This window comes from Hylobates moloch, unplaced genomic scaffold, assembly GCF_009828535.3.
Source record: "Hylobates moloch isolate HMO894 unplaced genomic scaffold, HMol_V3 SCAFFOLD_8, whole genome shotgun sequence".
NCBI classification, from domain to species: Eukaryota; Metazoa; Chordata; class Mammalia; order Primates; family Hylobatidae; genus Hylobates; species Hylobates moloch.
Genome location: NW_026652283.1, coordinates 21,230,945 through 21,254,315, shown reverse-complemented (window position 1 = coordinate 21,254,315; position 23,371 = coordinate 21,230,945). Strand labels below are relative to the sequence as shown.

The window sequence follows — 23,371 nt, the reverse complement described above, 5'->3', positions numbered from 1 at the left end:
GCAAGGGGGAAATATACAGTGAAGACACAGAACAATACTTTAACCAGGTGGTCAAAGTTAACGTCAACAAGTTCCTCATCTCACATGTGATACCTTAACAAGGACATATCACTTGTTAAGGTATCGTATGTGAGATGAGGAACTTGTTGATATTATCCCCAGTTGGGGATACATAACTGCAAACTAATCATCAGAAAGTCTCAGACAAACCCAAACTGGAAAACATTCCACCAAAACCACACACACAAAGACAAATTAGTGACTATTTTTGTTATGGACAACTGATCCTCATGGCAAATAAACATTACCTGAAGGCAGAGATCATCTATCACACTATCTGATAATTTTAAGAGTTTGTTGTTTAAATGGATAATCCCTGCCTAGACCATAAGATGCTACGTCTCAGACAGTGTCTTTATTCCTCTATGTTTCCCAACTCTGGTTCCAAAGAATAGTGAAGACACAAAGCATAATAGTTAGAAGAATAATGAATTTTTAAACTAGGTAAACAGAAATGTTTATAAGTTATGTAAATTCCATAGTCTCATCTCAATCAAATTTTTCCAAAAGTAAACATTTTTTCAAAACTTTTTAATCTATATAAAACTAAAAAAACAAAAAACTAGAATTTAAAGAATCACTCCACATATACATTTATACACTAACTTTGGAAAGTCTTGTTTGCAGATATTCACAAGGAAAACCTCAACAATAAGTTGAAGTAACAATAAAATTTATGAATACACTGTAGTTAGAACTCAACTTTATTGTTACAACCAATTTTTATTTACAGAATATAAATCTCTTCAAAAAGATACATTCCTTCATTTAATCAATGGTAAAAAGCCTTATTAACAGAAATAAAGCCTAAACATCACTTATATTTGAACTGAAAGACAAACAGCTTCATTAAAAGTTTATGAACACATAGTGAAAACGTATTTTTACTTAACCAGTTACATGAATGAGGCTGTTTTTAATTTTCTTCACTGCCAACCTCATTTTATCCACAGAACAAATTTTATTTAAATTAACCAGTAGTAAAAATGTAAAACTTAAATTTTAAACATGAAAATATGAAACAAAAAAAACAGGAAGTATCTTCATTACCAAACAGATTAACAAATTCTCAGACACTCAGATATTTTCTGAGGCATATCAAAACACCTACATCAAAAGTTGCATTCATTTAAGAGGTATCAATACATTTTTCAGTGCTGAGACTATTTGTAGCACTTACATTATATACAAAGCAGCATTATACTACTATGGTTCACATTTGAGAAACACGAATTTAAGCTTTATGCCACAATTTCCCAATTCAACATACAGCTAACGCAATGACAGTTACCCAATTTCATTCTTTTTCTTCTGAAACTGAATAAGGAAATTATCATTTAAGCACATGGAATAATGGCCATGTCTTTTTCCTTTTAATAACAGTATATTTTAAAACTCAAATACTTCATATCATGGAGATTTGACCAAGCTGTACAAAGGCTCCTAAATACAGTAGAGTCAAAAAGTTTCCTTTGCAGACTCAATTTATAGTCAATTTAGTACAGATAAATACAGGAAACTACTTCGGATTATTGGACAGTAAGAATTTCAGTGTGTCACTACCTATAATTAAGTAGCAGCACACCACAACCACAGCAAGTGAACACTAATCTCCTCCACTGCCTTTTTGGGGTCTTTTCCAGTCACAGGAGCTAATTTACAGGGATACCACTGGATTTCAACAGATCTCTGAAAGTTCCTTTATTTTGAGTTTTGAAATTTAACTAATGCATCACCTACAATTCTGTTGGCTAGTTTTTTTCTTACTCTTCACTAATCAGTTTCAAACACAATATGTAATGTTTCAAATTTTTATAAACATAGGTGTTGTACTAAAATGATTAATGGCATTTGAAATACCACAAACGGGTAAGATGTTAACCAAAACAATGGGATTAAGAGTATTTTAGAAAGCGATTTTTTGTTAACTAGAAAAGCTATAGGATTCACAATGAATACAGATACAATATTTTTAACCCTGCCCGTTTATTACATCAGTAGTATAGTAAGTGCATAAAGTACAGAAGAGAAAGAAAATTTCAGGAGAGAAACTTATAAAAAACTTGAAGTTTGATGCGTCAAACACAAAAGAGTTTAAAAGAGTTTACAGTTCTTATAAGCACTATCATAATTTTTTCTACCCAAATAATTCAGGCCTTCATTCCATTTCAAATTGCAATTCAGAAATGAAGATTTTCAGTGTAAAAACTGTTCAGAAAAATCTAATTCATTATGTAATACATCTTATTAATTTCAGTTTTCAAGTATTCAAGTAATGCATACCCAAGTATTTTCTGTTACAGCAACACATTTACAGACTAAGCCTCAAACATGGGGAAAAAATTCATTTAAAATAATTGATACACTTTTCTGTCCAACAACATCAAACCCAAGACGTGACACTGGAATCACACAAGTGGTATATGAAAGTTAAAAATTTTAAAATAAGGTGGTTCAATATAACTAATAATGTCTTCTTTTCAAAAAGAACTGAAAACAGGTTATCTTAATACACAACTAAATTCCCAGTAAAAGGACATTCTGCAACCTAATGGACTAAAGAAAAACCAGAGCAAATCAATTTTGAAAGATGAAGCTGCTTTACCACATACTTAAAATTATTTTTCCTCTGTGCATAATAATTACTAGCATTTGTCTTCTGCATAAAGTCGCACAAGTTACTGTCAACAAGTTTCCTGGCATAAAGCATCGCTAACTTTGTCTATCAACTGAATGACTGATTGATTAAAAGCTTAAGTCTGTGTCACTTTGGAATGCTTATTAAAAGCAATTTAAAGCAGAAAATCGAAATGACAGTATTTTCACTTATATTATGAAATTCGTAAAATGGTACAGGCGGCTTCTGTGTAATGTAAAAAAGAAATATTTGTATAATTTTAAAAGTGGAGGGTTCTAACTTTTAATTGAGAGTGTTTGGGGGAAACTTTTTTTCTTTAAATCTGGAAGCTGTAGTAACATATATTTATGAAGTTAAATATTTTTAGTTCAGCAAAAATGGAAATAATTGTCATTACAAGATTACTTATGTCTTTTCTGTCTTTTATGATCCTATCATGATCAACTTTAAATTTAGAGAAGTCATTTGAGATATGCTTAAGTTGAACTAAAGACTTATCATTTGTCTAATTTCTGTATATATGGAACTTAGATTCACATTGGGATATCTAAAATTTCAAGGCTTTTTGTAGAAAAAAATCAACAACCCTAAAAATAGGTAATTATTAAATTACATTTTTAATTTCCTTTAGCTTGGAATCATAACTCAAAGAATGGAGCTCTATTAATGTAACAGTGTATAAATTCACTGCTTCCAGGAATCTAACCTCACAAAACCTAACGGCTAACTAAAAAATAAAGAAAAGTCTTATTAAGCACTGAGAGGCTAAATAAAGAAGTACTGACATTGAACCAAAGCCGACAAACCCTATTTCCAGTTCCTGTGATCTCACTGTGTAGCCATAACTGTTGGCTATTTTTACTCTAAAACCAACAAGCTGAATCATTTCCTTACAGAAAAATTTCTACAAAAGGGAAGAGAATGCAAAACAATACACAATCTCATATGCAAGATACAATTCACACTAATTTACAAATTTTTATTTACATTATTTTATATACATTCCAGGCAGACCTACTTGATGAGTTTTGTGCTCATATTGATCTCAGATGATCATGTGTATTGTATGATTTACTACCACATCTCTTTGATTTCCAGAAAATGGTGGTAGCATGGGGTTAGGAGGAAAAGAAATCACTGGTCAGGTGAGATCATACAAGTATGAAGGGGAAAAAAACGAAAAAAAGTTGCAGAATTTTGCTTGTTAAAGCATCCAGGCCACTATGGTCTATTGACTAACATTGAATATACATGAATGCCACTTCTTACAGCCATTTTCTTATTTACAAAATGAGCTTACTACTAGTTGAGTTATTAGGTAAGGCATTCAAGTTCCTTAGCTTAACACAAAAAGGCAACAGACATCTCAGCACACCACAGGACAAATTTTAGAGGGATGATTTTAGAGCACTTTGAGATTTACCCTCCTTTAGAATCCCTTACATGATCGATATAAAAGGGAAGCAATTCTGAACCCTATTATTAGCCTGCACCACAATCCCAAAAATCTATACATGAAGTAGGAGCATCACAACAACCAAAATCTAGCCAGAGTAGGGAAAATAGATTAAATATCTTATTTTGTTCCCAAGATCCACTGCATATGCCGAGAGCTAAAGTGAGAGCCTTTATTCCTGGTTACATTCACTTCCCTATGAATCTCTCCAAAAAACCTACAATAGTGTGACAGCTAATAGCTATGCACAGTCTATCAGCAATGGCTCAGTGAACCTCTATTCAAAATAGTTTGAAGTAAGAATATGGAGTAAGGTAGAAAAATTATCTTCTCTCCTCTCACAGTTCTACAAGATATATACTGTTGCACTTTAGAAGGCAGAAAGCAAAAAAAAAAAAAAAAAAAAATCAAGAGTATTACACATTCTTTATCTGTTTTATGAAAATGTTCTAACCATAGACAAAAATTCCACCAAAAACAATTCTTCAAGTTCACACTAACATTATAAAAAGCTACTAGTTGTTTAATTGGTTCCATTCACTTAATCAACTAGGCAAAGTTCTATTGATCTTACAGTAATATGGTTTATAAAAACAAAAGTGAACATTTATAACATTGGGGAGGTAGAAACCAAATCTGGTCTAACACTGTTATAGATACAAACATATTTTAAGATTCTACTTATGTAACTAGAATTTACCATTTAAAATGGCCTGTGTTTCTATTTACTTTATTAGCTTCAAAAATCTTGAGATAATCCAAGTATTTTAAAGCATTTGTCTGAGAATATTAAGCCATTTGGAATACATTAGACTCCTCAGAAGATTTCTCAGAGGACAAATTTGTAGTTGCATATTTTGAATATGCAGATCCAGTAAGCCAACTTTGTACATGGGCACTTATGTGACCGAAGTGCAAAGCTTGTCAGACTAATTTTCTAAGCAAAGTTAACCATGACTGCTCAACTACACACAGCAGACTTCAAAACCTGAAGCCTATTTATCTATCTGAAAGATCTAACTTCTTTCCATACAATAATTACCTCCCTCTTACAACCAAACAAAATTAAAAATACAGTTAAACAAAAACAAGAGAAATACACAAAAGCCCTCCTGCCATGACTATTTATGCTTAATTCACATTTTGTCATTTGTCAGATTTTAAGTGTACAAGATCAATGCCCTAAGTGTTCCTTATTTAATTATATAACTGCCTCAACATATAACGCTGAACTTACATGTATCAAGTAATCATTTGCTATCAGTCTAAAAACATAGAATCAAACTAAAACATGAAACTAAAATGTAAGGAATGAAACATGAAACTAAAACATGAAACTGAAATCTAAGGAATGACTCTGGATAGGTAAAAAATAATTAACCTAAACAATATTTTCTTATTTCTACATATGATAAATTTTGTATATTTGTTTCAAAAATTAGCAATACTAGTGACTATTTAATAATCAAAAACATAAAGCATCTCTAGAAGTAAAAGGAAATTTTTGGTTAGAAACAATTTGATACTATAAAATTTTTAAAACTGAAAATAGTAACTTGACCGTATTTAGCATTTGAAAACATTATTTAATACAGATTTTGGTAACATTAACTCATACTTATTCCAAGATTATATGGTAAATATTTATATTTATACTGCCAGACTACATAGAGAAACAGGGATTTAATTCTAAGTTATATTACCTCAAAAAGAAATACTTTCCAATATTGAATTCAACAAGATGTACCACCAACAGAGACAGTGAATGTATTTCACCTTCCTAAACAGACATTTTTATATGAAAATCCTAAATTATCTACATCAGTCAATGACTGGCATTTCAAGAGTAAATGATTCATTTTACTAACAATGCATCAAGATAAAAAGGTTACATTGAACAACTAGAATGTTTACTGAAATTAATCTTATTAAAGTAAAACTTAAAAAAATGTATTTGGGACATTTTCATTGCTTACACTCAACGAACATGAAACAGAAAAACAGTCACAGAATCGTGTTAAGTTTATAATAAATAATTCACATACAACATAGGTTAAATTATCAAAGAAATGCTTAAACCGACATCTTTATACCTTTTGCAGATTTAACACATTTCTAATCCACCACATACGGATAGCAGTAGGTATATTTCTTGACATCATTCAGTCTATTTCAAAAATAGATTTGATTGTTTAGAGGCATAATTTATAAAGCAAGATAACCAAATGAAATAACAGAATTTTAACTAACATTGGCTTTTTGGGATTTCTTAAGAAAAGATTCACAAGCATTGCTCAGCTACTGGAAAATAATTAAATCTCTTCTTTACTCAGGCACTTTTAATGCAGTAACCTCAGGCTTCATTTTAAAGTATTGGTTAAAACGAACAATTGCATACCTAGTGAGAAAAGAGAACAACAAAAAAATTAGTCAAAGCTGAAAAACTTGGTGCTTCCCTTATTTTCACTCAGTCCTCTAAGCTGGTTTTCTTAAAGTTTAAGATTTTCAAAGGACATATTTTTAGTTTATTGCACCACCTACTGGACACGTTTCTAATCCTGTGAGCACTTAACAGCTTATAGCAATTTCTTCACAGACCAATTACTAAATGTATACAACTTTTATAATTGATTGCAAATAACTACAATATTCCCTGTGAATTCTAAATGTTAATCCAAACAAAAGCAGAGACCAATGTAATCATATAATAAAATTTAACTTACCCAAGGAAATCGAACTCAATAGTGGAGTATTTGGCTTGAATCAAAGCCCACAATCCCCAAAAGAAATGAGAAGCCTTAAAAGAAGGAAGGAGAAATAAAAAATTATGATAATGAATTTCTCTGTAAAACACACATTAATTGCTAATTCTATCCTCTAAATCAACTCCATGCACCACACTTTCTTGCTGTTCTTTTTATATAAAGCATATAAAACCTAGATCCTACTGACGTCTACACCTACTAGATGGCTACAGATCACTTTCGTCAACACCAAAGGAGGTTATGGTAAATTATAATCACTTGAAAAACAGAGGCCAGTTCTTGTGACGTGCTTATTTATAAAGCAAAGTTTACCATCAGCACTGATAGATGTTAGTGTTTTTAATGGTTATAATTGCTAACAGGCTTACACATTAGTATATCAAAGGCCTTTGTTTCTTGACATAAAAATATAAACACAAAAGAAAATCCAAATCTCACCAGCAATAAATATATTTAAATGTGAAAAATGTTCTAAGGGTGACAAACATCTGAAAATGATCTTATTGGCTTAATTCTGCATAACAGACCACAACATAAAGTAACACAACTTATGTCAGGAAAAATATGGGTTTTGGACTTACAGGGAAATTAGCATGTATTTAGTAACTGTAAAATAATTATGTGTGCTTTACAATCTATTTTCAGTTAAACATGGTAATATTTTAAAATCTGAACAAGATTTCACTTCCCCAGAAATACTATATTCTAACTAGAAATATTCTAAGTAGAAAAAGTATTAAAGACAAGGTTTTTGTTTCAGCTAAATTCATTACAGCAACAGTAACAAAGGGGCTCTAACAAAAAAGTATTCAACAAACCCTGGCATTTAAAAATACCAAGGTCTAGCAGCACAGTATACCAAAAAGAATTCTTAATTTGAATTACAAGATGTAGAGGTTCCAGTCCAGACTCTATCTCTGAGTACCTTTGCAACCTTTAATAAGTCACAAACTTTAGTGTCAGATCTATCATTTACAAGATGGGAATATTAGCCATTCTGTATTCTACACAGGATTCTTTTAAAGACTAAAGGAAATAATATATGAAAAAAAAAAATTTTCAACCTAAAGATCTCTATTTAAAAAGCACACTGCATTTTGTTTTTGGCTTCCTCAAAAAAATACCACTAACTATTCAGCTATTCAGGAGGCTGGTGATCGCTAGAGCTCAGGAGTTCAAGGCTGCAGTGAGGAGCATGCCACTGCACTCCAGCTTGGGCAACAGAGTGAGACCCTGTCTCTTAAAAAAAAAAAAAAAAGAACAGGAATATAATTTCTTACCTGATATAGGGATAGAAAAGAATAAACAATGTAGCAAAGACTAAACAACTAAAGTCACTTGCACATGAAGCATAAAAGTTAAAAAAACAAGCTGGGCTCTGGCATGTGGCTTTAAGCACTTAACGTAGTGCCTTAATTTCCTCATCTGTAAAATGTAGGTCAAAATAGTACCTATACCTGGCATATAACAAACATTCAATAGAATGCTAGCTATTCTTACTATATGAAACCAGAATGATTAAAAATGATAAAAATTTTCAAAAATGGTCTTCTATCTAAAAAAGCATATCAGGTATTGAGAAATGAAATTATGAAATTAGAGGACTTCCTTCTTGTCAAAGTCTACGTCAGAGGTTCTTAAAGTGGTCGATGAATCCATGGGAGGTTTCGGAGGCCCGAAATTACTTTCATAATTACACTGATATGTTACGTGCCTTTTTGACTATGTTAACATTTGCACCAATGGTTCAAAAGCAGTGAGGGTGAAACTACTATTACCTTAAGTCAAGGCAGTGGTAGCAAATCACACTAGTGTAATAGTCTTATGCTTCACCAACACACAGTAACAGTAAAAAGCCAATATCACTAAAGAATGTCCTTTGGGAAGCCATTAAAACTATTAATTTTATTAAATCTCTACCCTGGAGTACATGCTCTAGTATTCTGTGGGAGGAAATAGGCAGCACACATAAAGCATGTCTACTGCATATCCAAAGTACAATGGTTGTCTCAGGAAAAACACTTGGGTAACTGACTTTTGAGTTGAATGTGCACATTTTTAATGGAACACAATTTTTACTTCAAAAAAATGACTAATATACAAACTAGAGTTATCAAACTAGAGTTATCAGACTTGGGTATTTGGCAGACATTTTCTCAACTATAAAAAAGATAACTTGTCATTTCAGTGAAAATAACTGACAGTATTTGTTGCCAATGATAAAATTCAAGTTTTCACCCTAAAATTAGAACATGAGAAAAGTTGTATGTGATTCTGTGAGCTTAACAGCTTCTCAATATAGTACTATAAGTTTTTCTGATGACACTCGTGGTGATATCAACACATGTGATCTTTAGCTATCTTATAATGAGATGTGTCAACATTTGGAAGATCTATACAACTCAATGAATCAATTATTTTCCAAATAACTAATAAGTTAAAATTATAAAATCACATACAGGTAAAAGAATCATTCAATGTGCAAGATAAACCAGTAGATTTTAATGTAATAGAGTAAAAAGTTAATTGATACATTCAGATTATTCATGGCAACTAACCTTTAAGAAACTATCACTTGTTGAGTTTTGGTCTAGTATCAAAAAATAATATCCACAATTATCTGAAAAGGCAAAATACTCCTCTTTCCCAACATGCATGTGTGAAACTTTTTTTCATATACTTGAAATGAAACAATTCATCACAAAAGATGTAATGCAGAAGCAGATACGGGAATCCCGCTGTATTCTATTAAACCAGACATAAAAGAAATTTGCAGAAGTGTAAAATAATGCCATTCTTCTCACTAAATTGTTTTTTGTTTTGAAAAATACTTATTCTATTTATGGTATTTGCGTTAATGTAATGAGTTTATTTTAAATATATATATATATATATATACACTTAAATGTTTGAATTTTGACTTCTAATATGGTAAATACTGTTAATTATTTCACAAAAACAGAAGCTTGTAGAGGTCTTCAAAAACATTTTAAGTAGGAAGGGGTCCTAAGATTGAAAAATTTGAGAACCACTAGTCTAAATCGCCTTGCATATTTTACGCTGATATAAAATCACCTATAGATGGTATCCTAATCTCTTCTTCCTACTAAATTTGCTCTGTAGTGGAAAAGACTGAGAAATCAAGAATCATTCTGCATTTTAAAAACATACCAACTTAGCTCTTCTCACCACTGTCAAGCAGAGATGGTAACTATATTTCTCAATCAGTTTTTATTCATATACTTATATAAATTAACTAAATGATTCTACACTAGAGAAGCATTATCCATAAAACCTCACTGAAATCTCATTTGTGTAGGCAACCATTTTTATAGGGGGAAAAGTGATAAATTAATATATAACAGTAGATTCTAAATGGATGAGAAACAAAGGCAGAAAACAGCCCATTCATCATTTGCATTCCCCCATAATACAAGTACATCCAAAAAAATAATAAATTCTGTAACTATACTATCTCTTTCACATTTGGAAGTTATGGATATGGAAGTCTCTCTGTTAAAGGGTATTTTAATTTCTAGACTACTTACTCCTGTTGCAAAGAAATATTCAAAGCTTTATATGGTAAATAAATAACTAAAATAAATCCCCAGTATGCATATAATGGCGGGAAAAAAAAGAAAAGCTCCACAAAGCCATTACGTATACTCTGTTTGGTTTTATAATGCATATACCTACTTTTGTTTGCCACCATCTCAACATTAAACAATCAATGACAAGTGAAGTCTTATAATCTTTAGAAGTCTGTATCATGGCCTGAGCAATCAACATTTACTAACCATTTATAATATTTCAAAACATGTATACCCTGATCTTATTATTCAGATCTGCTTTTCTTTTTATCAAAGCAGCTTCATAAACTATCTAAGAAGGAAACAGCACTTAAGACACATCCATAAGGAATAAGAGAAATCTGCCAAGAGATGCAGGGAAAAGGGCATTCCAGGTAGAAGGAATAAGCTTCTAAGTACACAGACATGAAACATCATGGAGTATACCAGCACAAAATGACTCTGCTAGAGCCGAAGTAGGAGGTGTGAAGTAGTGGGAAATAAGAGTTTGCAGATGCTGTCATTTGGATTTCATTCTGTAGGTCACAGGGAGCCATAAAATAGAAAAGTGACACAATCTAATTAATTAAATTCTAATTACTAGAAAGGATCACTTTTTAAATATGCAGAATAAATTAAAGACAGGAAAAACAAAACAACAACAACAACAAAAAACTGAAGGCAAAGAGACCAGTAAAGGCTAATGTTGGTAAGAGATTCAGTCCTCAATCAAAAGTCGAAAATAAAAGGAGAAGGGGCTGAAATCAAGAACATTTTAGGAACCAAGAACAGAACTTGGAAGGGGTAGACCCAAATCAGAACACTAGGGAATACTGTTAAAATGTAAGAGGGCTGGGAGAAGAGGAGGAAAGAGGAGCCAGATTAAGAGACTGAGCAAGACAGTACAAAAAGAGAATTTGTCACACAGCTTTAAAATGATGTATTCCCCCACCCTTCAAGAATATGGCCAAGTGAGGTGGCTCACACCTGTAATCCCAACACTCGGGGAGGCCGAGGTGGGTGAATCATTTGAGGTCAGGAGTTCGAAACCAGCCTAGCTGATATGGTGAAACCCCGTCTTTACCAAAAATACAAAAATCAGCTGGGTGTGGCAGCAAACGTCTGTACTCCTAGCTACTGAGGCCAGAGAACTGCTTGAACCCAGGAGGCAGAGGTTGCAGTGAGCCAAGATTGCGCCACTGCACTCAAGGCTGGGCTATAGAGACTCCATATCAAAAAAAAAAAAAAACACGAATATGAGAACTATCAGATTGCATGTGTAAAATGCAACTACTCCCACTCCCTAGGAGAATGCGAAGTCTCATCAGACCCTATGATGGTTAATATTAGGTGTCAACTTGATTGGATTGAGGGACGCCTAGTTGGCTAGGAAAGTATTGTTTCTGGGTGTGTCTGTGAGGGTGTTGCCAGAGGAGATGACATTTGAGTCTGTGGACTGGGAGAGGAAGACCCACCCTCAATGTGGGCTGGTATCATCCAATTGGCTGCTAGCATGGCAAAAACAAAGCAGGCAGAAGAAGGTAGAATAACTTTGCTTGCTGGGTTTTCTGGCTTCCTTCTTTTTCCCCATGTTGGATGCTTTCTCCTGCTCCTCCTGCCCTTGGACATCAGAATCCAAGTTCTTCAGCATTTGGACACTTGGACTTACGCCAGTGGTTTGCCAGGGGGCTCCTGGGCCTTTGGCCACAGATGGAAGGCAGCACTGTCGGCTCTTCTGGTTTTGAGGCTTGCAAACTTGTACTGAGCCACTACTGGCTTCTTTCTTCCTCAGCGTGCAGACGGCCTATTGTGAGACTTCACCTTGTGATCAGGTGAGCCAATTCTCCCTAATAAACTTCCTTCCACATATACACATATCCTATTAGTTCTGTCCCTCTGGAGAACGCTAATACAAACTCCATATGTGAGTACTTGGGGTGAACTCCTTCTCTTCTTGGGAATGTTACATTACACTTTATCGGACCCCATGTGAATAACTGACCTTAACTAGTGGACTTCAAAATACATATAAACCTAACAGTTTGACACTCTGAACACTTAGTCTGTGACAGACTGCACTCTGTCAGCTACTTCTCCAAAAGCAGAGTTCAGGCCTCTCTAGGCCTTGGAGCTTTGAAGTCTCGTCATGACAACACTGACGTCCAACTTCTTGTGTCCAGGAACTTCAAGTGTTTTCATGGATCTCTCCTATGTTGGTCAAGCCCGAGAAACTAATCGTAAAAAGGTACCGCTCAATCCTCTCCTGCTTTCATCCTAATTGGACTAGACTCTTAACAATTTGGAACTCACTCATTATGTAGTTAATGTTCCTCATCTATTGAGTATATTCCCTGTGAGATTTGTTCAGGTTGTTCTTCCTCTCTTTAAGCATTGTGAACCTAAGGGGAAAAAATAATCTTTGTATGGCAATAAAGTGTGTAATTCATGAAACCAGACTTTGATCATTTCCTTATTTTCACCATACGTAAAACTATCACAAAAGTCAACAAGAGAACATTTTTTAAATCAATGGTAAATACTGTCAAATGCTACTGACAGATCAAGTAAGATAAGGACTGAAAAATTCACATTGGACTTGGCAATTATGTCACGATTGGTAAGCCTTACCTGATTTCCTTTTTATAGTAGTGAGGGAAAAGGCAGATTGCGGTGTCTGAGAAATGCATGAAGGATAAGGGAGTAAGACTGAGGGGTTCCTTTTATTTCACATTGCAATCACAATTATTGATTCATTCAAATGCTTGAGATGTGAGAAGCACATACTTAATAAACAGTCGGAGGAAATTAAGAGTTGGTAAGAAAGGAAGGTAAATGGCTAGCTAAAAAGAAGCTACAGAAAGTCTTGAAAAAGAAAAGAAGATATGTCCAAAGAAGATAGCAACAGAGGCCCTGATGCAAGAAAGTTGTGACATCCCAGAAGGGCAGGAAAAGCACACAACAGACAATCAGCAAAATTCTGATAAAATAAGAACAGGAATCAAAACAAAAACTGACTTGATAAATAAAGGGCTTTTCAAAATTTCCTTAAGCTGAAAAGCAACTTCAGCAAAGTCTCAGGAAAAAAAAATCAATTTACAAAAATCACAAGCATTCCTATACACCAATAACAGACAGAGAGCCAAATCATAAGTGAACTCCCATTCACAATTGCTGCAAAGAGAATTAAATGCCCAGGAATACAACGAACAAGGGATGTGAAAGACCTCTTCAAGGAGAATTACAAACCACTGATCAACGAAATAAGAGGACATGCATAAAGGGAAAAACATTCCATGCTCATGAATAGGAAGAATAAACATCGTGAAAATGGCAATAGTGCCCAAAGTAATTTATAGATTCAATGCTATTCCCATCAAGCTTCCATTGACTTTCTTCACAGAATTACAGAAAACTACTTTAAATTTCATATGGAACCAAAAAAGACCCTGCATAGCCAAGACAATCCTAAGCAAAAAGAACAAAGCTGGAGGCATCATGCTACCTGACTTCAAACTATACTACAAGGCTACAGTAATCAAAACAGCATAGTACTGCTACCAAAACAGATATATAGATCAATGGAACAGAACAGAGGCCTCAGAAATAACACCACACATCTACAACCATCTGATCTTTGACAAACCTGAGAAAAACAAGCAATGGGGAAAAAATTCCCTATTTAATAAATGGTGTTGGGAAAACTGGCTAGCCATATGCAGAAAACTGAAACTGGACCCTTCCTTACACCTTATACAAAAATTAACTCAAGATGGATTAAAGACTTAAACATAAGACCTAAAACCATAAAAACCCTAGAAGAAAACCTAGGCAATACCATTCAGGACACAGGCACGGGCAAAGACTTCATGACTACAAACACCAAAAGCAATGGAATATTAGGTTGATTCTGAAATTCATTAAATTTGGTTTTGGCAACCAAAGCCAAAACCAAAGCCAAAGCTGTAATAGGATCTAATTAAACTAAAGAGCTTCTGCACAGCAAAAGAAACTATCATCAGAGTGAACAGGCAACCTACAGAATGGGAGAAAATTTTTGCAATCTATCCATCTGACAAAGGGCTAATATCCAGAATCTACAAGGAACTTAAATTTAAAAGAAAAAAACAACCCCATCAAAACGTAGGCAAAGGATATGAACAGATGCTTCTCAAAAGAGGACATTTATACAGTCAACAAACATATGAAAAAAAGCTCATCATCACTGGTCATTAGAGAAATGCAAATCAAAACCACAATGAGATAGATACCATTTCATGCCAGTTAAAATGGTGATCATTAAAAAGTCAGAAAACAACAGATGCTGCAGAGGATGTGGAGAAACAGAAATGCTTTTACGGTCTTGGTGGGAGTGTAAATTAGTTCAACCATTGTGGAAGACAGTGTGGCAATTCCTCAAGAATCCAGAACCAGAAATACCATTTGACCCAGGAATCCCATTACTGGGTATATACCCAAAGGATTACAAATCATTCTAATATAAAGACACATGCACACGTATGTTTATTGAGGCACTATTCACAATAGCAAAGACCTGGAACCAACCGAAATGCCCATCAATGATGGACTGGATAAAGAAAATGTGGCACATATACACCATGGAATACTAAGCAGCCATCAAAAAGGATGAGTTCATGTCCTTTGCAGAACATGGATGAAGCTGGAAACCATCATTCTCAACAAACTAACACAGGACAGAAAACCAAACACCACATTTTCTCACTCATAAGTGGGAGTTGAATAATGAGAGCACATGGACACAGGGAGGGGAACATCACACACCGGGGCCTGTCAGTGGGTGGGGGGCTAGGGAAGGGAAAGCATTAGAAGAAATACCTAATGTGCATGACAGGTTGATGGGTGCAGCAAACCACCATGGCACATGCATACCTGTGTAACAAACCTGCACGTTCTGCATATGTACCCCAGAACTTAAAGTATAATAATAAAAAAATTTTTTAATTGAAATAAATAAAGGGCTTTTAATGTTTCTTAATGAGGAAGAACTAGAAATTGGTATCAGAATCCCAGAGTATAACACTTACTATATGCCCTTATGAAAAAACTTAGTATATGTAAGTTCAGAGGACATATTAAATTATTCAGAAATGTTATTTAAAAGGTACTGAAGTTTTATGCCTCTATTAATTGTACTTTATCTTTTTTTCAATCAGACCTTCTACTGAATGTATGACATTTATTAATATATCTGTTGTTCATTTCATGAAGATATTCTTTTTCATTTTAAATCAGAGTAAGTAAGTTTCCTTCTAATTCCAATTTACTAATAATTTTACACCAAAATGGGTGTTATGGCTGGGCATAGGGCTCATGCCTGTAGTCCCAATACCCTGGGAGGCTGAGGCTGGAGGACTGCATGAAGCCAGGAGTTCAAGGCCAGCCTGAGCAACATAACAAGACCTTGTCTCTCCAAAAAGTTTTAAAAAATCAGCCAGGCATGGTGGCGTGTACCTGTAGTCCTAGCTACTTGGGAGGCTGAGTTGGGAGAACCCCTTGTGCTCAGGAGTTTGAGGTTGCAGTGAGCTATGATCGTACCACTGCATTCCAGCCTGCATGACAGAGCAAGACCTTGTATCTAATAAAAAATAGGTCTGGCATGATGGCTCATACCTATAAATTCCCAGCACTTTGGGAGGCTGAGCCGGGAAGAATCACTTAGGCCCAGGAGATCAAGACCAGCCTGGGCAATATAGAGAGACCTCATCTCCACAAAAAAATTAAAAAATTAGCCAGGCATGGTGACGCTTGCTACTCGGCAGGCTCAAGTGGGAGGACTGCTTAAGCCCGGGAGGTTGAGACTGCAATGAGCTGTGATCATATCAGTATACTCCAGGCCTGGATGACAGAGCAAAGACTGTCTCAAAATAAAAATAAAAGTAAATATTAAAATAAAATCAATTTAAAAAGAAATGAGTGTCAACTTTTACCACCAAAAGAATTATTCTGTACATCTTATTTGGCCTTCTAAATTACAAGCATTTAAAAGAATGCATTTTTTTTTTTTATTTTTCCAATCTACTGACCTAGAATAACAATAAGTACTTAGTATCTGATTGACGAATATTTATAAACAATTGATCAAATCAGAAGCAAAGGTATTTTTCAATGCCATGTACGGATACAGTCACAGTATCCTCCAAAAATGTTAAATGTCATCAAAAGTTTGCAAGGAAATCCAAGTCAGCTTTCTAATAGCAAACAATGGGATTGATGGTTAAGAATTGATGAGCTATGTGTACTTTACGTGGAAATTAACTAATTCAGTGCATAAATGGAATATTAGGTTGATTCTGAAATTCATTAAATCACCGAATGAGAAAGAAAACCCTACATTCTCTAAGATCATGCTTAAATACAATAAATAGAAAAGCAGGCCTCCTAGGACCAGCTGTAGAGCATGTCATTAATTGAACCAGTAATTGTACTGAAAATAGATAAAAGAACAGCAGGTAAAGGAACATTTCAGGACACCTTCTTACTTGGGATGTATTCTGAGTAACTCTGGGCATATGGTACTTTTAAGACTATAAAAATGGTATACCTGTATACCACTAGGGTCTATCTGTACAGACAACATAACAAGTATTTCCCATGTCAACTATACAAAATTATATTAAAACTAAAAAGCAGCAGCTAAAATAGCTTTGGCTTATTATTCCATTTAATTATCTAACACCTTAGTGGAAGATCATTCTAATGTATCATACTATTCTCAAAAGATAATGAGCTAATTTTTAAAATATAAATGCATGTAAAGAGAAGTAGGTCTTAATAATAAAGCTTTAAGACACCAATAAAGCTGGAAATAACTGCTTATCAAATGAAGGTCAAGAAGACAAAACACTGGATAAGTCATAAAAAACATAATCCTACAGGTTCTTCCAACCTACTTTTATCACATAAGATCTAACCATAAAATGTGTTGTGGAAAAGCTCCTCTTCTGTAAAATTTGACTTTGATGTAAAGAAAGGAATAGACTAAGAAATTGTTTTATGCATCAATCCTAACCCTAATAAGAATCTACTCATTAAACAAATAATTACTGAGTACCTATCATATGGCCAGGCATTGTTCTAGGGGGTGGAGATATAGCAGGAAATGAAACAAAATTTTTGTCCTTAAAACCAATGCAATGGGGTAATGCATACTGTAAATGGTCATGTATTTTCATTATTTTGAACAAAATTCACAAAACTTAAAATAGGAAATTGTCTAAGATGACGAAAATTTAGAAGCATTTTAAATTACAGTAAGAACCTTTCATTAATTGTGTACATTTAAACTTACCAATGCAAACTGATTGACTTGAATGAAGAGTATTTCTACCTCCTTTTCAGTAACTTCAGTCCCAAAGCCCTTAAATTCTTTGTAGGCTTCAAGGTAAGCACGCAGCCACTGACTCTGTAGTTCTCTATCTGGATACAGACTATAGTCTACATCACTCACACCTTTAGAAGAAAAAAAAAATACGCTCAAAAATTTTAAAACAGAAACTCTTCTGCATACCTTAATAATCCCTAAAACCACCATTTTTTCATAAAAAATGAAAAGTTCCATTTTGGCTGGAATACTGCATGTTAAGTAAATAGCATTTATTAAAATAATAAACCGATCATTCTGTATTTCGGCTTAAACGCTAAGGCACATTACTGTTGATCACCAAATCAATTCTCATAGCTTCAATTTTTCCTCAAAGTGTGTAGCTTGAACCAGGTGCATCACAAACCCAAACTATGCATTTTAGGAAGCAACCCAGGAAATTCTTAAGCATGCTGACATTTGGAGCACTACCTCAAAGTGTGGCTATAAAACTTTTTAAACCATGACTCATGGTAAGAATACTTTTTTTTTTGGAGACGGAATCTCATTCAGTCACCCAGGCTGGAGTGCAGTGGCATGATTTCGGCTCACTGCAACCAAGAATACATTTTCTTTGAGACCTTATACACAGAACCAGCTGATACTAAATTTCACAAAACAGTATTTATCCCAACAACATTTTCCAACTCTGAGATTTTGTTTCTCTTTTCCATTCCTTGCAAAAAAAAAAAAAAAAAGTCATTACCCCACAAATTTAATTTCATGATCTATAGTTTGGAAAATACTAACCAGGAAGACAAAGTTCATACTATTTTGTCATCCAAGGTTCTTTAGAAGTTGGTCTAAATCTACCTCACTAGTCCTATATCTTTGTAGTCTCCTTCATGAATTTTATATCCTATAAAAGTAAGTAGTTCATCTTAAAGTTTTTTCCCCTTTCCTTCTCTTTAGTTTGCACATCCAACCTCTCCCTAACTCACAAGGTTTAGCTCACTTTTTTTGTCCACCAAATCATTAGAAAATCACTGGAGCTTTCTATTTCATATCCACAGCAGTGACCGTCTATATTACTAACATGGTAATATTTTATTATATGCACAGCTAGCTCCCCTTCCATAGATGAGATACGTAAAAATATGTACAGCTTATACGTATATAATAAGCTTGGTAGTCCAAAACAACTGGAAACATCAAATTAAAATTTTTTCCCAGAGTATTTCCCAGTCTGGTAACCTGAAGTATATAAAAATATATAAATACATAAATTTATACAAATATAAATTCAACAATAAAAAATTCCTACTAGATATAAGCCATTCAGGGTTATGTTCTAATCTTTAGTTTTTAGAGCATTTCACGTTTCTAAATAAACAGTGATAAAATGGATTTTAAATTCTTCCCACTTACATTTAAAAAACTAGTAATTTTAATTTAAGTAATTATAAATTAATAGGGGTAAAAATGAGCAACTTTTCAATATTCATACACAAAGTCAAAAAAGGTTATTGAACTTTTTAGTGAACTAATATTCCAAAAGCCTCAGTTTACAATGGAAACAGTAAAGGCTTTTTAAATGCTTAAAAATTAGCTTCAAATCTTAGTTCTCTCTATTTTACTGTGACCTTGGTGAATTTCTTTCCTGATAGGTAAACTGGAAGTATTACCTTGTAGGGCTGCTGTGGAGAAAAAAATGAGGTAAGATTTATGAAGCACCTTATGCTATGTCTGGTCTCAACAGAAGCCACAATCATTATTTTTCTCCTATCTATTACTTTCTGATAGCAATTAAGGAAGAAATTTTGGTCATCTCTGCTTTCCGCCAGTGACAAACAAAAGCAAAGAAAAACGGTCCACAACACGTGGGAAAACGTTGCTCCTGCTCACGGTTTATCTACTTTAAAAAAAGAATAAAATATTCTGAAAATATCGTTTCAAAGCTAAATAAGTTACTCCATTAGTTATACCTGCAAATTCATTGAAATGATTTCCAATATCATATGCCAGGTAGTTGTATCCAGAATATTCATAATCAATGAACTGTACATCACCTATGTGAGACACAAAAACAAAGACATTAAGAAATCACATATAAGATCAGAAAATCCCTATGCTATTTGTAATTAAATAGCTTCCAATATTTTGTCTCATTGTACGTGCTTGATTACATGCACTTCTGAGACAATACAGGGTAAGGGGCTGTGAATTTTATGGCAATGAGCTTTACAAAATTCAAATTATGTCTCTTGGTCAACAGCTTCTTTGTAAACACTAATGCCCACTTTTTTAAAGAAAAATGAAAAGACAGTCATTCTCCAAGTTTAAGCAAAAGCAAAATACATCTTTTGCCACATGGGGGCATCAGTTACTTAAAAATTCAAGTTTAATTAGAAACATAATTTTTATCTTTGGAAATTGCTAATAATCTGTGTAATTTTAACAAAAACTTTATCCATGATACTCCAACAGTAAACTGACAAGCTTGTCTACATATGGAAAATATAAACTTTTAAAGACCTGAATTCTGTAAATCTTGCAATAATGCTATACTTGCTGAGCAATGTAAGATCACTAACAAGAAGTTAGTTGCTATCATACGCTTATACTTTCCTGTAATACTACCTAACTAAGGTTTCCATATCTGAGCAGCATTAAGGTAGTGGTTTTACCTTATAAAAAGCAAAAGTATGGTTTCTTTTAACGTTTATAAATGTGAGAAATTTTCACATAAGCTAAATAGATGCCTATTCTAAATTACTGCTCCATATATAGGCATGTCATTACAACTCTCCAAAGATAATCTAGTTCTTTCATACTACTACTCAGGAACTTTTAACTTTTGAGTAATGAATATTATAAAGGATTTGCCTTAACAAAGATATAGGTTCTATATTCAAGAGAAAAAGCAAAACAGAGAGAGAGAAACCTTAAAAAATATATATATCAATGTGGGTCACTGTCTTCACCAGGGATCACAACTCAAAGGCTTACAGGGGCGTGGAGTTAAAATGGATATATGAACAGAGATGGCTGTAAGAATATAGAAAATGTTTAACATCTGCATAGTTACACTGTCTTTTAATCATCAGGCTTAGGTAGGAGAACAAATTCTCGGTCTTTACACATTGTTATTTATTTCCCAAATAAGAACAGCTTTTGAATTATAATACGTTGATATACATTTGTAAGTTCAATTTTGGGAAGTATTTGATCATATTCAAACACAAAGAAAAACAAAATTATATGACAAAAAATGTCATGGCAAATAGTGTTTTACATAAAAGCAAAAATTTTTTTAATATAATTGTATTTAATATATAATTCTAAACTTACTTAAATATGTCACATCTAGAATAAAATAAGTGAGAATAATCAATGTTATAACCCAGTTATTAAAATGTAATGTGTATTATTATAATAAATATAAGATTTAAAAATATTGGTGACAATAAATCATGGCAATTCAACTACCTCAAGTATTATATATTTTTTTCTCTTTTTGTTTTTTGTAGAGACGGGGTCTTGCTATGTTGCCCAGGCTGGTATTGAACTCCTGGCCTGAAGTGATCCTCCTGCCTTGTATACTTGAATTCACAGAACATTATTCCACGAAAAGTCTTAGAGTTAACCAAATCATTTTACTAAACTGCAGAATGGGAAGTAGAAACATGTTTTAAAGTTTCTTTTCTAGGAATCATTGGGAGTAGGAGAGTGAAGACAACCATCATGATAAAATACTCACAGGCATGAAAATAAAATGAAATAAAACCATGAAGAAATCTCATTTTCAAAAATAATGACCAGGGAAATTACAAATGTCATATGAAAAGGAGATACTAAGAAGTAAAATGTGATCCAAATTAAAATATGCCTACAGAGAAAAAATATATATGTAAATAATGCATGGGGGGAAGGATGAATGGAAATAAACCAAAATGTTTAAACTATTAACAGGTGATAGACAAGTGACTTTTTTCTTTTATTTTTGTTATTTTAAAATTTATGTACGATAAGTAATAGAAATAAATTAGAGGAAAATAGTTATTTTAAAAGAGAATAAGATGAATTCCCTATACAAAACTATCAATAAAAAGAATAAAACACAATGATTTCGGAGATATCTATCCACCAGCCTTCAGAAACTCAGGATACAAGATTCACTAAGTTGTACAACTGAGCTAACCTAACAGTTTTAATATATAATGTTTTAAATCTGCAGCTGTTGATAGCTTTAGCTCTTTAAAAACAAAGTCTTGTAGAGCTCATATTAACTGTTACATGCCAATAAAAATACACAGCCCAGTCCTGAAGCTTACTTTTGCCACATAAACATAAGCTTCAATTTCAATTTTCAAAATTATATTTAGAATTTGGCAAATACAGTTAAAATGGCAGGTAAAACATGCCTGCTTGTAGAGTAAATACAATTTAATTAAAGCATAGCACATTTTAACAAAAGTTAAAATCTGTTTCACTATGAAAATTTTAGCAATGACTTTTTGTAGTAACATTAATTAATTAAAACTAGCCTTTATTTTTAAAAGCTATGTTGAGTTTATAAATAATGAAATTTTAAAAATAAGAAAATGAAGCTAACAAGATACAGATGAGGCTGTTACCAGGCTCCGTGCATGTGAACAAGTGATGCGATAAACCTCCAGTCAGTGCGTTTAAGAAGCACGGGGTGCGCCGCCACATGGCAGCAACAATGGCATACCTAATCTGTAGCAGATGAAGAAAATTTGGCAAACTCACATTGTACAAGACACAAAGCTTAAAAGGAAAAAAATTTAAAAAAAAATCTGCATTAACTATTCTTTTTCAAACTATTGCAAACAAAGTGGAACTCAACCTTAAATTTAATCTTCTGCAACAAAGTAAAATTTAAAAAGCCAACTTCCCTTAGTTAGGGTGCCAGAAAAATCAAATTACTGGAAAATGCTTTCCTAACAACAGAAAATACATTTTTTCCTTCTATAAATTTAACTTCTGATTTCTAAAATTTCCCTTTATTTAAACGAATATCCACATCAGCATTAATAATTAACTAGCTCATATAGCATGATCATCTTGTCAGTTCTTTAAGACATGAATTTTTAATTGGGGTTTCAAGGATGAAAAGACAATTAGAATATTCCCTAAAATTTTATGTGTATGTGCACTTTCTTAGGAAGAGATTCTCAATTTTTCAGATTCTCAAGGGACCCCTGACCTTTAAAAAGTAAAGAACCACTACTTTAAGGGCTAGGAGTGTTATTTTATTTATCTTTATGTAATTATCACAATGACAAGCACATAATGGGTAACGTATATGATTCATGGATAAAACTACAATTTAAATTTTCCAAACCTACATTTTGTCTTTTATTACTTTATTTCTTGCATATCTTTATCAGAGTAATCAAATCCCCACACTATTGGTTAAACTGTTCAAATCTTAGTATACTAAAAACAGTCTGCCAATTTTTAAAGTACTTTAAAACCAAAAAATAATAATGTATTACCCAAGGCTATATAATTATCACA

The 23,371-nt window shown here is 33.2% G+C and overlaps 1 protein-coding gene across 1 annotated transcript in view; it reads right to left on the bottom strand.

Annotated features, from left to right (window-relative positions):
- Positions 1–746: 746 nt before the first annotated feature.
- Positions 747–23,371, bottom strand: part of ETNK1 (ethanolamine kinase 1) — a 65,483-nt gene continuing 42,858 nt past the window's right edge. The window contains exons 5-8 of the mRNA XM_032159821.2: positions 19,813–19,896; positions 17,816–17,976; positions 6,878–6,951; positions 747–6,552 (exon numbers count right to left, since the gene is read on the bottom strand). Of these exons, the coding sequence (XP_032015712.1) occupies positions 6,480–6,552; positions 6,878–6,951; positions 17,816–17,976; positions 19,813–19,896 (392 nt within the window). The 3' untranslated portion in view covers positions 747–6,479. The remainder of the gene's footprint in view (positions 6,553–6,877; positions 6,952–17,815; positions 17,977–19,812; positions 19,897–23,371) is intronic.